This window comes from Diadema setosum, chromosome 17 (assembly GCF_964275005.1).
Source record: "Diadema setosum chromosome 17, eeDiaSeto1, whole genome shotgun sequence".
NCBI lineage: Eukaryota > Metazoa > Echinodermata > Echinoidea > Diadematoida > Diadematidae > Diadema > Diadema setosum.
The window spans coordinates 13,110,181-13,125,579 of record NC_092701.1 but is presented as its reverse complement, the minus strand read 5'-3'; the positions used below and the strand labels follow the sequence as shown (position 1 = coordinate 13,125,579).

At 40.0% G+C, this 15,399-nt stretch overlaps 1 protein-coding gene across 1 annotated transcript in view; it reads left to right on the top strand.

The window, feature by feature from the left end:
- Nucleotides 1-15,399, top strand: part of LOC140240451 (uncharacterized) — a 44,554-nt gene that overhangs the window by 4,262 nt on the left and 24,893 nt on the right. Inside the window, exons 4-8 of the mRNA XM_072320222.1 lie at nt 1,996-2,105; nt 7,617-7,745; nt 12,444-12,540; nt 13,054-13,175; nt 13,621-13,879. Of these exons, the coding sequence (XP_072176323.1) occupies nt 1,996-2,105; nt 7,617-7,745; nt 12,444-12,540; nt 13,054-13,175; nt 13,621-13,879 (717 nt within the window). The remainder of the gene's footprint in view (nt 1-1,995; nt 2,106-7,616; nt 7,746-12,443; nt 12,541-13,053; nt 13,176-13,620; nt 13,880-15,399) is intronic.

The following is a 15,399-nucleotide window of genomic DNA, read 5'->3' as shown; positions in this document are numbered from 1 at the left end:
GTGCAAACCGTTTCATTTGGCGAGATGGCTTCTGTAGCCCCCTTTTTCCCCATTTGGAAGGACAGCATTTATAACCCTTTTATTCCTAGCTCTGTATAGACCCTTTCATTTGGCATGACAGTTTCTATTCCCAGCTCTAAATGAACCTTTTCATTTGGCGAGACAGTTTCCACAGCCCTTTTATTCCCAGCTCTATATTATAGACCCTTACACTAGACATGACAGTTTCTATAACCCTTTCATTGCCAGCTCAGTGTAGACCCTTTCATTTAGCAGGACAGTTTCTATAACCCTTTAATTTCCAGCTCTGTGTAAACATTTTCATTTGTTATTACAGTTTCTATAACCCTTTTGTTCTCAGCTCAGTGTAGACCCTTTCATTTGCCAATACAATACATTTTTTACAACCTTTTTATTCCCAGCTCTATATAAACCCTTACTTTATACTCAGGATATTTGTAAAAAGAAATCTGGCGAAATCACGTTAGGAACCTGACTATGTATATATGCTAAAATGAGTTTGTGTGTTCGAGACTATTCAGTTGCTTATTGTCCCCGCCGAACGAGTTCGAGCAGGGGACTATGAAACGGGCTCCGTACGTGTGTGTGTCCGTGTGTCCGTCCGTCTGTCTGTCCGTCCGTCTGTCTGTGTGTCCGTGTGTGATCAAAATGTTCAATTTGCTACTTCTCTGTCATTTATGAGCCAATTTTGATTCTGTTTGCTTTACATGATAGCACTACATGGGAGCTTTGAAACTTCTACACAGAATTTCAGTTGTGACCTTTGACCTTGACCTTTGACCTATATTGTACATTTTGCTTCAAAATGCTACTCCTTCGCCATTTCTAACCCGATTTCAATTCCGTTTGCTTTATGTGATGGCACTAGGTGAGGGCTTCAAAACTTCTACACAGAATTTTGACCTTTGACTTCTTTGACCTTTGACCTTGATTTTTGACCTATATTGTACATTGGCTACAAAATGCTACTCCTTCGCCATTTCTAACCCGATTTCGATTCCGTTTGCTTTATGTGATGGCACTAGGTGAGGGCTTCAAAACTTCTACACAGAATTTTGACCTTTGACTTCTTTGACCTTTGACCTTGATTTTTGACCTATATTGTACATTTTGCTACAAAATGCTACTCCTTCGCCATTTCTTACCTGATTTCGATTCCGTGTGCTTTATGTGATGTTACTAGGTGAGGGCTTCAAAACTTCTACACAGAATTTTGACCTTTGACTTCTTTGACCTTTGACCTTGATTTTTGACCTGCATTGTACATTTTGCTACAAAATGCTACTCCTTTGCCATTTCTAACCCAATTTCATTTCCGTTTGCTTTATGTGATGGCACTACAGTCTGTAGGTGAGGGCTTCAAAACTTCTACACAGAATTTTGACCCTGGACTTCTTGACCTTTGACCTCGATTTTTGACCTATATTGTACATTGGCTACAAAATGCTCCTCCTTTGCCATTTCTAACCCGATTTCGATTCCGTTTTCCTTATGTGATGGCACTAGGTGAGGGCTTCAAAACTACTACACAGAATTTTGGCCTTTGACCTTGATTTTTGACCTATATTGTACATTGGCTACAAAATGCTTCTCCTTCGCCATTTCTATCAAAACCCGATTTCGATTCCGTTTGCTTTTTGTGATGGCACTAGGTGAGGGCTTCAGAACTTCTACACAGAATTTTGACCTTTGACTTCTTTGACCTTTGACCTTGATTTTTTACCGATATTGTACATTTTGCTACTAAATGCTACTTCCGGCGGGGACATATTTTACGCACCGCGTAATTTCTACTTTTCCTTGTTTCTTTTCCTTTTCCCTTCAATGTCTTGTCTGTTTCTTCATTTGCCTGTTTTCCATTTAGTATTGAATTGAATATAGCTGTGTATGGCTTTTCTATCTTAAACCACACTGGTTTATTGGAATTTCAAGGATTTGGGATCATAAATAAAGAATAATCTTGTTCTGTTGTAGCTAAGGATGCTGAAAGTGGAAACAGAAGCAGGCAAAACAAGTATGGCCAGCCTGGAGGATAAATGCAGTGCACTAAGGACAGAACTGAAAGCAAATGATGCCGCTCTCAGGTATGTGTTTCCGCGGTTTGTTGGTGGAATCGTGTTTCTCTGATGCTTTAAATCTTTGACCCTTTGCTTTCTTTGAGTGTCACTTTGACACGGAAAACCCCATAGCAGTGTACAGACAGTCCAAAGTCTGTGGCACAGAAAGGCTTTTCTTGCAAAACTTTTGCTCATGCTTGCAATATGTCAAGCATTTCAAATTGTGGACTGCGTCTGTTTTTTTTTTTTCTAACAATATTTAGAAACAATTTTGGAAAACCTCTCTCCGTGGCTTTGCCAGTAGAGTATAGTGGTCGAAATGATAGATGTGGGTCAATCCACGTCAAATCATCCAATTTTCAGAAAAGTTGTCACCCGACCCCCTCCGATTTTCTTAAAAATCGCACCAAATGTTCCCCAAAGTGTCTGACGCAAAATCCCAAAATATTTTGCCCCAAGGTCAATTGGTTGCTAAGATACAGCCTCACATAGCAACCGGTGCGCATTCCAAAAAATTAGTTAAAAGAAAATTAGGCATTTTTGATTGACTGTTTTAGCTTGGATATTTATGCAAAAGTGTTCATTATCTGGAAATTGAGAGAACTTTATAGTCTTTGCAAGAAAAACTGACTGTGACACGAAATTGACTTTTCATTAACGTGCACGAGGTCACCGAAAATGGTGTTAAATGTTAATTTTGAAAATTTTAATGCATATCTAGAAGCTAATATCTTCCACATTTCATCACCTTAGGTTCTAAAATATTATGCTGTTGAAGGCTTTGACTTGCTCAGTAATTTTGAAAAAAAATCGGCGCATTCATGATCACCGTTTTTACGGAGAGCGCCCTCAAAGTTGACAAAAATGAAAAATGTGCCAAATTCAAGGTCATGGTTCACCCTTCGTCCCACCTAGGAATAGCATCAATTTTTGTATATTGATAGACATTTACCTATATTATCTTGGGTTACCAAAGAAATTTTGCTCCCGAAATGTTCAATGGCAAATTTACCCCACCGAAAATAGGCGTAAACGGCCAAATTCCCACGTAATATCACATATTGGGTTTAGAGGACATTTCAAATGTCCACGCTTTCAAAATGAAAAGCACTAGCCCTGTGATATTTGCAGTAGTGATAGTCTGTTATACATATTTTAGTAATATATACCACAAAACACTTTTATTACATAATAATGACCTTGAAATTTAAGCCAAAATTTGATAAAAAACAATAAATCGCTCCATTTTCCTCATTGCACTGCATGTAAATGTGTTTTGAAAGACTTTTCACAGAGCAATATTTCAAGAATTATGAAAGCTGACACCCTACAATATTAAGGTTCTAAAGTATTTGTGCTCTTCTTTCAGATTTTGTGTCAATTTGATCATGAATGTTATACCCTTGACCTTGAAGTACTTCTAACTAGAAATGTCGCTACGGCGACTGATGCCTCCGCCATAATGCATGATTCTCCCAATAGGTGTATAGTACAATGTCTTGACAATGTGTGATGACAGTTTCACATAACTGGCAAAATATCGAAATAACAGGTTTGTCAGAAATATCTTGAATGTTCACTTTCCACGAACTGGGTTTGCTATAATTGTCTATTAAAGAGTGCAGGTACACATATTTGGGGAATTGAAAATTTTTACTTGACTTCTGACCGACCTTATTATAAGTTTATGCATTGAGTATAATTTTCAAGGTATGAAGAAAGAGTGTAATTACAGTACAAAATATTTTTTTTTCATTTAAACCTGACCTTTGACCCTTAACCTTTGACCTTTGACCATAATTGTCTATTAAAGAGTGCAGGTACACATATTTGGGGAATTGAAAATTTTTACTTGACTTCTGACCGACCTTATTATAAGTTTATGCATTGAGTATAATTTTCAAGGTATGAAGAAAGAGTGTAATTACAGTACAAAATATTTTTTTTTCATATAAACCTGACCTTTGACCCTTAACCTTTGACCTTTGACCTTCTGGCTGGAAATTTCCAAGAGAATCTCCATCAAGTAATACATGTACATATATTAAACACTTTTAAAACTAATAATGCAATCATTGCATATACTAGTATACATGTATGAGGGAAATACAGTAGTAACATTTTGAGGAGTTGACCTTGACCTTTGAACCCCTGACTATTGACCCATGACCCCTAAATTCCCTAGATAATCCCTGCCAGTCAGTACATGCATATGTACCATGTTCCATGAAGATACATTGAACCATTTGCGAGAAAAGTGATATTGCAACATTTTCACCTAACCTTTGACCTTTTGACCTTTGACCTTATGACATGAAACTCTCTCTGGAGAATCCTTACGCAATAGTACATGTCTACACTAAGTTTCAAGAAAATAACTGCGGGCATTGCATAGATATGGGGGAAATAGCAACATTTTTAGCATTTGACCTTGACCTTTTGACCTTTGACCTCTTGTCAATGTCACTAGAATCTACTCAACTAATTGTCCCATTATACATCATCCTTGGACCAAGTTTGGTGAAAGCTGCTTCTTCCAGTTTTGAGTTATCACATAAACAGATAAATTTTAGGATTTGACCTTGATCTTTGACCTTTGACCTCTGTCCGATTTCACTGAAAAACTAATCAAGTAATTGTCCCATCATACATCATCCTCCAACAAAGTTTGGTGAAATTTGCTCCATACAGTCTTGAGTTATCGCGTAAACGGATACGATTTCATGATTTGACCTTGACCTTTGACCTTTGACCTTTAGCCGATTTCACCCAAAATCTTATCAAATCATTGCCCCATCATACTTCATACTTGGACCAAGTTTGGTAAAATTCCAGTAAATATTACTCAAGTTATCGCGTAAACGAAAGCGGACGGACGTACGGACGTACGGACGTACAGACGTACGGACGTACGGACGTACGTACGGACGTACGTACGGACGGACGGACAACCCGAAAACATAATGCCTCCGGCACCACTTCGTGGCGGAGGCATAAAAATAGCTGTAAATTTGTAAACTACAAAGTACACACACGACAGGTGTTTTATGGCATGATACACTTGTGATTCTTCCACAAACACAAAAGCTTTTTATAGTGTAAATGTTATATACTGGAATTAATCTATACATGCTTGCAAGATATGTTCCAATCAATTGCTTTGTTCTGACAATGACCCTCAATTTATGACCTTCAAAATCATGAGAAATGCCTATTCCTCTCCATAAAGACCTGTATTAAAGTACGTAATATTTATCGTGATAATTATGGACATTAAAAAATTCGTATTCTAGCCTGTGAAACTCACATTAAAAGGACTGAGAGTCTTCTTTTTCGGGGAATTTGTTCTGTACCTAATGAAAACTTTCAAAATCATTTCAATTCTTATGTATTTTCTTGTTTTTGGAATTTCTTATGTATTTCTTTGTTTTTATTTTCTGCAGCATAACCATGTTTTTTTTTTATTGGAAATTGTCACAGCCCACTTTTCTACCATAACTAGAATAGAATACCAATCAAAGTGATAGATAGTAAAAATGGTCAAGTTTTTATGAGTTTCACCACAAAAAGCACTGTTTTCCATAGGAAATGCACACAAAATCACAAAATATTACCATCCCCACTTTTGATTGAAATTGAGGGTCATTGTCAGAACAGAGTAATTAATTGTAACATATCTCGCAAACACGTATAGATTAATTCCAGTATATAACATTTACATCATAAAAAGCTTCTGTGTTTGTGGAAGAATAACAAGTATATCATGCCATAAAACACCTGTTGTGTGTGTAATTTGTAGTTAACAAATTTACAGCTATTTTTAGAAGCACTTCAAGGTCAAAGATATAACATTCATGATCAAATTGACACTAAATCTGGAAGATGAGCAGAAATAGTTTAGCACCCTATTAAATATGGTAGAATGTCAGCTTTCATAATTCATGAAATATTGCTCTGTGAAAAGTCTTTCAAAACACATTTACATGCAGTGCAATGAGGAAAATGGAGCGATTTATTGTTTTTTATCAAATTTTGGATTAAATTTCAAGGTCATTATTATGTATTAAAAGTGTTTTGTGGTATATATTACTAAAATATGTATAACAGACTATCCCTACTGCAAATATCACAGGGCTAGTGCTTTTCATTTTGAAAGCGTGGACATTTGAAATGTCCTCTAAACCCAATATGTGATATTACGTGGGAATTTGGCCGTTTACGCCTATTTTCGGTGGGGTAAATTTGCCATTGAACATTTCGGGAGCAAAATTTCTTTGGTAACCCAAGATAATATAGGTAAATGTCTATCAATATATAAAAATTGATGCTACTCCTAGGTGGGACGAAGGGTGATCCGTGACCTTGAATTTGGCACATTTTTCATTTTTGTCAACTTTGAGGGCGCTCTCCGTAAAAACGGTGATCATGAATGCGCCGATTTTTTTCAAAATTACTGAGCAAGTCAAAGCCTTCAACAGCATAATATTTTAGAACCTAAGGTGATGAAATGTGGAAGATATTAGCTTCTAAATATGCATTCAAATTTTCAAAATTAACATTTAACACCATTTTCGGTGACCTCGTGCACGTTAACGAAAAGTCAATTTCGCGTCACAGTCAGTTTTTCTTGCAAAGACTATAAAGTTCTCTCAATTTCCAGATAATGAACACTTTTGCATAAATATCCAAGCTAAAACAGTCAATCAAAAATGCCTAATTTTCTTTTAACTAATTTTTTGGAATGCGCACCGGTTGCTATGTGAGGCTGTATCTTAGCAACCAATTGACCTTGGGGCAAAATATTTTGGGATTTTCCGTCAGACACTTTGGGGAACATTTGGTGCGATTTTAAAGAAAATCGGAGGGGGTCGGGTGACAAGCACTGGATGATTTGACATGGATTGACCCATATGTAATTTTTTTTTTTTTTTTTTGCTGGTAAGATTTAAGCTGATGAAAGCATTGTTTGTATCATAATTGAAGAAGCAGTGTAATGATATTCAGTGTTTGTTTTAGTATGTTACTTTAAGGTTGATAAAGAGTGTTACCTGTACTTTGAACAAAAAAAACCAAACAAACCCCAAACCCCCCAAAACAAAATGTTAAATCACTCATTGTTGGATGTTATTTTCTCGAATGTTTACTTGTCCTTTACTGGTTGATAAAAGCACTCCCTCTTCTCATTATTTGTATGTGTGATCGAAGGAACAAAAAGCTTAATATAAACTGTGTGATTGTTCTGTCTTGTCCTCACATGTTTGTTGTGTGACCGAGGGAACAAAATGCTTGATAGAAACTGTGTGATTGTTCTGGCTTGTCCTCACATGTTTGTTGTGTGACCGAGGGAACAAATTGCTTGATATAAACAGTGTGATTGTTCTGTCTTGTGTGTGACCGAGGGAACAAAATGCTTGATATAAACAGTGTGATTGTTCTGTCTTGTCCTCACATGTTTGTTGTGTGACCGAGGGAACAAAATGCTTGATATAAACAGTGTGATTGTTCTGTCTTGTCCTCACATATTTGTTGTATGTCCAGGCTGGCAGAGCAGAGCTTGGAAGAGAGTGGTAGGCAGCTGACGGAGAGAGACTCGCTGGTCCACAGACATCAGCGAGAAGTGAGGAAACTCCGAGCTGAGCTGGCTGAAGAACAGAAACTTAAACTGAGGTACACTGGACAGCCAATGGTGCTGATTGTAATCACACACAGTATACAGTGTATGATGATCAGGTTGATCGACATCTTGGAATTTTAGCATGTTTGCAACATACTGGGGGAGAAAAAAAAAAATCTTGATATTATTTGAAAATGTACTTGCCTGAACACATATCATGAGTATGGCCTGAGGGTCAAGGGCCATGGGGCTGTTCAAGATGCTGAGAAGCTGTAAGATTATCTGGATGCTTTCTGGTGTCATCTTAGCCTTCTTTTTCAACATTTTGTCACAGTGAATAAGCCACAATCCAAGAATGAAAATGTCAGACTGAATGCTTTGAAGTTTGTAGATGCTGTTGCTTCCAGCTTGGTGTCATTTTGATGCTTAGAAGTTAAAAGTTTCTCAAGACATTTAGTATACTGCTGTGATTTAAAAAAAACCCAACAACAACAACAGCCTTGTTTAACATCCTGTATGATGATCAGTGACTGCGACATAAGAATGATACGGTTGCTTTGTATAACTGTTGTAGGAGTACTAGGAATGATGGAGAGCTTTACATTTATGCAGATTAGTGGTGATGATGTTGCTAATAATGATGAAAGTAAATCAGGAAGTGATTATGAGAAATTTTTTGGTTGAGTTTGATTTCTCATGTCTTTGTTCAAGACAACTGCAAGATGCAGACTATTGAGTAGAATGCTAGAGGACAGGTCACTCTGTTGTTTGTAATGCTGTTTGGAGGAAGGATCTTAGGGTGCGTTTATAAGATTTTTCTTTTGGCCAGAAACAGTGTTTTGAAACACTGTTTCTGGTCAAACAGTGATTCTAGCTCGAAAAAAATTCTTATAAACGCTCGCCGTGATTTGAAACAGTGTTTTGAAACACTGTTTGTAAACGCACAAAATAGTGCGTTTACAAACAGTGTTTCTGTAGAATCAGTGTTTCAAAAATCTTATAAACGCAACCGCGATCGCAAACACTGTTTATGTAACGTCACAATGCCTTGCGCGCACCCTGTTTGACCTTTTGCCGAGGAAAAACTGTGCAGAGTGAGTTGCAATGGCACAGTCTGAGCGAGAGCCCCAACACTCTCGGAGAAAAAAAATCTTATAAACGCTCTGTTTCAAAACAGTGTTTCAAAACAGTGATTCTAGGCCCGCAAAATCTTATAAACGCACCCTTAGAGATGTGTGGAGAAGCATCCACATTTGGTCTAAAATGACCCCCTTGATTGTCACTCTGCTCTGTACCCTGATCAGCACAGCAGCTGGTATGCATTTTTTGTTTTTTTAAACTGATCATATCATCATTCTTTTCCAGCAAATTCTTTGCTTTAATCAAGACCACATTATCATCTGTGATTTCCAATGAGCCTGCAACTGCCAGGAAGATTACAAATGAAGTCTTCTTCTTCTTCTCGAGTCACTACACAAGTCCTGTCCAGTGCAGAGCGCAGGATCTGGCTTTGGTGTTGAAAGTCTCCAGATCATCGACAGTGCATGGCTCTGGTAGGAGGGGGCAGACCAAAAGATGTTGCATTGTCTGGTCCTGCCCGCAGTCGCAAGCAGTTTCTCCATCCCTATTGTAACCCCATTTCTGCATGAGGACTTTGCATCGTCCTGTTCCTGTCCGTAGGCGATTCAGGCATGACCAGGTGGGCCATGCCTCACTTGAACCCGGAGGGAGTGATTCACTTGGTTCATAGGAGAGCTGATGCGTCACAGTCTGGAGGTGGTTGGACCATAGGGTAATCCTTCGACCGTGGACGGTGCCATCAAGGGATTCGGTTGAATGGAGAAAACTGCGTCTGGATTTGAGTCTCTTTTTAGCAGGTTCACGATTGTAGAGTGGGTGTCGAGGGTTAACTTCTTGCTTGGTTTTCTCCATCTGTGCTGAGACCTCTCGCCTGATGTGTGGTGGTGCAATACCACACAGTAAGTAAAGGTCATCTACTCTTGTTGGTCGCAGACATCCAGAGATAGCTCTGCAAGCTGCATTCAGGACTGGGTCGATCTTTGCAGCATGGGATGACCTACACCAGACAGGGGCTGCATACTCGGCAGTGGAGAAGCATAGAGCAAGAGCTGTGGTGCGGATAGTTTTGGCATCTGTTCCCCATCTTGTATTAGCAAGCTTCTTCAATATGCTGTTCCTTGCTCCAGCTTTCGCCTTTGTCTTGGCAATGTGCTCCTTGTAAGTAAGGGAACGATCCAGTGTGACACCTAGATAGATCGGCTTATTGGTGTGTTTAAGCCATTTTCCATACCATCTGACCCTCAGTTGTCGGTTAGCATCTCTGTTCTTGAGGTGGAAGACGCTAAGTTGAGTCTTCTCAGGGTTTGCACGTAGGTGATTTGCGGCATAGTAAGGTGTTAGACCTGCCAGAGCATCACTGAGTGCTCTTTCCACCTCTTCAAAGGATTGCTTCTGTGAGGCAATGCAAAGATCATCAGCATACAGGTAGCTCCTTGTACTTGGATGGATTGGTTGGTCATTCGTGTAGATGTTGAAAAGAAGCGGGGCAAGGACGCTTCCTTGCGGGAGACCATTTTTCTGTCTCCGCCATCTGCTGCGGGTACCATTCAGATTCACGTAGAACCGCCGGTTTGAAAGCAGGTTCTGGATCAATTGTGTCAGCTTGACATCCTTGGTCATCTCAAAGACTTTCCTTGTAAGAATCCTGTGGTTCACTGTATCGTAGGCCGCAGAGAGGTCAACAAAAGCTGCTCCAGTTATCAGCCCTTCCTCAAACCCATCTTCGATGTACTGTGTGAGATTCAACAGTTGGCCAGTACAGGACTTTCCTGGCCTGAAGCCTGCCTGCTCGGGAATGAGGAGCTCATCTACAAAGGGGGCGATACGGTTGAGTAAGAGCCTTTCAAAGAGCTTGTATGTGTGGCAGAGCAGGGAGATAGGTCTTTAACTCTTTGGGCTGGCTGGGTCTTTGCCTGGTTTGAGTAAGGCGACTACTCTGGATTTCCTCCATAGCTTTGGCAAGGTGTTGTCACTCAGACACTTGTTCAGCATGTCAAGCAGCCACTGGAGTGCAACAGGTCCAAGATGTTTGATCTGTTCACAGAGGATATCATCTAATCCAGCTGCCTTATTACTCTTCATTGCTTTGGTAGCACTACACAGATCATCCATGGTAAAAGGTCTTGTGAAGTCAGATGGCCCTTGGGAAGCTGTCTCAGCATTTTGGGGGAGCTTGGCTCTTCTTGGGTGGTGGTTAGGGTTACCCTGGCTGTTCGCAAGGAGTTGGTGGGCGACTTGGTCAGCAGTAACTTGAGGCCTTGGTTGGGATTTCGTAAAGTCGTTCCCAAGGATCCGAATCGTTTTCCAGGCTTTCCTGCTGCTGTGGGTCATATCTGTTGATTCAATGAATTCCTGCCACTTCCTCCGTCTGCTATCCATAATGGCAGTGGTCAAGTTTTCCCCACATTCAAGTGTGTCAGCACTGAAGGGGTCATTCTCAAAGTGCCTGACGTATTCGTTGTACAGCACCTTGGAGTCATCTGTCAAGCCTGGTGTATAGCTTGTACGGCATCCTCGTGGGATATTTTTCCTTGATGATTTCTTGATCAACTCTACAAAGGTATCGTAGTTGGTAGGAAGGGCAGGCAGGTCCTGAAGATATGAATCCAGGTCTACGGCAAACTGTTCCCAGTTTGCTTTCCTCAGGTTGAAACGTCTGCGAAGGGGAACTGTGCGGGGAGTGATAGCTGCATTCACCTTCAGTCCAATTGGTCGATGTTGGGTATGTGGGATAGGATCAAGCACAACCTTCTCACACTGTTGAGCGATGTTGTTTGATACAAACACCAGATCAGGGTTGTAGCCACGTCTCCATCTACAGCTGTTGAAGGAGGAGGGAAGTTTTGCATCATGAATAAGTGACAACTGGTTTGCATCGGACCAGTTCTCCACAAGTTCGCCGTCTTCGTTGGTTTCTCCATATCCCCAGATGATGTTGTGACTGTTGAAATCACCAATAGCCACATTAACTCGGCCATCGGTGACTCCTGGAGGTAGGCAGAAAGTCTGAGTTGGAGGTTTATAGATGGAGCTTACAGAAATCCCCATAAGCCCAATGGTTAGGACTTCAATGTTGTCCGTGTCTGACATAGAAAACTTATCCACAATCAGGCCATTGCGTGCAAAAATTGCGCTGCCATACTGGTCATGTGGTATTTCCGCTATGAGGGTCATACCATCGATGCGTGGACGAATACGTGAAGACCCACGATGTGTCTCCTGCAGACAAAGAATGTCACAATTGTTCTTTATACACAGGTTAGCCAGAAGATCCTGCTTGGTGCCTGTGAGACCTTCAATGTTGGATGAGATGATACTCAGGGCCGGTCCTGATAAGGACCCATGTTTATGACGCTGGCGCTCATCAACAGATCGGTCGTTGGTAGCCATTGTAATGAACTAGTAGTTGTGTAGTGTGGTAGAAGGATTCGCAGGAGAAATTCCTGACAGGGACCGCGACGTGAACGCTCCTTCTTTGGCCCCCACAAATGAAGTCTGATTTTCTATATTTTTCGTGCTACTATAAGACATAAAAAGCTGTCTCATTCAACTCATTTTCATCTAACTTGTGCTTCCTGCGGTGTTATAGAATGTGCATGATTTTGCTGCATGATAAGAGACCCTCATGCATCAAGTAAAACTTGTTGATCTCCTTTTGTTTGAATGGTTAGACTTGAAGAGCAGAGGGATATAGTGGTGAAAGAAGTGGAGGAGCTAAATGAAAAATTGGATAACTTCAAGCTGCAGACTCAGAAACAACTCACCAAGGTAGGTGATATCACCATGTCCTCTGAAAGTGTTTCCCAATTCTTAGCTCTCTCACATCTACCAAACTCTGAAGAATAGTGTTAATGTGTATCAGGTACACACGAATTAAATGTGAGAATGGGGAGTCTCTGAAATGTTGATAAGAAATCTGGTGAAGTTTGCACACTTTTCCAAACAAGGGAACTTCATTCCTCAACACAAGTTTTGAAAACAAAAAATCATTTGAATGTGTTGTAATTATGACATATGAGCAAAAAATACTACATGTGACTTCAACATGTCAGTCAAAATCGATACAATGTTACATGATGTACATCCATTTAAAAAAAAAAAAATAGAAAAAGAAAAAAAGCTTTCTTGAATGTGACTCGTGATTTCAATCAAACTGGCTGAGGTTTTACCTTTATACCTCTCGTATCAAGCAAAACAACTCTTGGTGTAAACTTCACCTGTATGTGAGATGTTTTGTGGTGATAGAGTGAATGTAATTCACCATTTTGCCTTGTACTTTAGCTCTCTGCCACAGAGGAGCACCTGAGGGGTAGCCTGGCCCATTGTGACAAGGAGCGAGAGGAGCTGCTAGCCAGGGCTACCTCCCTTGAAGAGGACCTCCAGGATGCTAAGGATCATGTCAGGTAGGAAAGGAGCAATCTTGGCAATGTGATTATCTTGGCATAAAGATGCTTCAGATCAAGAAACCAACCCCTTGTTGGTTTCTTGGTCTGTTCAGTTTCCCCAGAAGTCAAAGGTACCTGAGCTCTCAATCCTAGCAAAATTACAAACAAAATCTGACATTTACTTTTACATGCTCCAGGCATATAGTGTGGTAACAGCATCACATGTACTGATTAGGAGGGGCTAGGGATACAGGACAATGAAAACAAAAGGGGTAAATTTGAATGTCAAAAGCTTGAAGCCAATCAGGTATGGAAGGGGGAATTTGGGGGCATTTTTCATTGAATAGAAAAATCACATTAATCAGAGGGCTGATAGTTCCTCGGCTCAACCAAAACCTAGTGGTAAGACAAATTAAAAAGTGGTAGAATACAAGCAAAGAATAGAAACTGTCTACTCCCCCAGGACACTATTGGAGAGCAACTCTAGTCTGCAAGGAGCCGAGGCCTCTATGAAGGCGTTTAGGCAGGAGACGGACCAGCAGGGCAAGAAGATCCAGGAACTGGAGGCAGAGATCCGCATGAAGGAGCAGGAGAACCAGGATCTGAGGGAGCTGACCGACAGGCAGAGTGAGCGTCTGGCAGAGTGCCAGAGAGACCTGGAGCTGGGCCGGGAGGAGATGCAGAGACTGGAGAGAGAGCTTGGAAGGAGGGGGCCAAGAGAGGTATAATTTTTCACCCATGTGGCTTATAGAATGGTGGAGGTGGTCATACCACGGTAGTGTAAAACCAGGAATATTTTGTGTGCATGAAACTTTCATAAATTTCACAAGGAGCCATGAGTCACAAAAGTACAATGAATATGAAAGTGTTTGTCTACAGAAGTTTTGAATGGGTGGCAATTTGCAAAAGTTTCATGCCACAAATGTTTCTGGCTTTCAGTAATGATGAACCATTAAAGCTGAAATGCTGAATTACTGACACTCACCTAACTATTAATTTTGGTTACTGTTGTAGATATGCAACTAGGGAAGACCAAATAAGATTGGTGTCCATTGCATGTAATATAAAGCAGGTTTAGTGATTTGTCTTGTCGAGGATTTGTTTGTTTGGTGGTTGCTTGGTTGTGCTTTATATGAAGGTTATCATGAAAATACAATTGTCAGTTAAGTAGGGACAATATGTCTGCAACTATAATAAATATGAAAGAAAAAGAGCTTTTATGAAAGTCAAAAGAATATGAATTCACATGCATTACCAACACTTATTATTTCAAGAATCATTTCATTAAGACAGACCAGTGCTGTGCTGTCACATTGTACAATATATGTGACTCTGCACCTCAAAACAAACAAAAAGTCGCCAGACATGAATTTTTAGTTAAGATCGTATTCTGAAAGAGCAGACCTTAAGCTTTAAAATGATGTATAACTCAAATCAAATAGACTCTCCTAACCTATCTAGTAAAATATTGGAAAGAAAGCCCAAACTCAGGAAATGTGTGAACTGAGAAAAGAGGCTCTGAAGCACAGTGTCTATTCAAGCGCTTAATCTTTACCAAACCGTGCTAGCTGTGCGATGAATGGGACAAAAAACAGGAAGTAGACCACCAGAGTAAAAACACTGAAGGGATTATCAGATTGATCTGAAATTAAGCATGCCTCATTAACACATTCTGTCCATAATTAATGCCAACTTTCAAAGCAGTAGCACTATCCTTTCAAAAGTTATTGGAGTTGGAAGTGAAGACTGTGGACAAGGTTTTTCAGACATGAAAAAGGGATTCTAAAGACACACCTAATCACACTACTCTACCAAAAATGTTCGAGATAAACTGCTAAAAAAATACACTTTCCTGCCCGTTTTATGATACCAAATTTTATCATAATGTTAAATAAGACCCGCTCTTTCAGAAAATATGAAAAAGTCAAGTTCGGCTAGGTTGACCAATTTCACTTATTTTCAGTCCTCACGCAAAATCAGTGTGTGCGACTTTATGTTCGTTTTGAGGTGCACGGTCACATATGTTCTTTGTCTGTGCATATTTTGTGTGAAAGTGTTCACCTCTTTATAGATATCATGGTATCACCGGTATACATAAGAATTTCAGGACAAGGAATCTAATCAAGTTATGAAAGGAGATGCTGTTTTCTAATACCTTTTCTGCCTTGTCCACACCTTTGCCTGCTCCTCAATACTGCTTCCCTTCCTTTATCGCGCATTCTCCTGTTCACTTTGTTTCTCA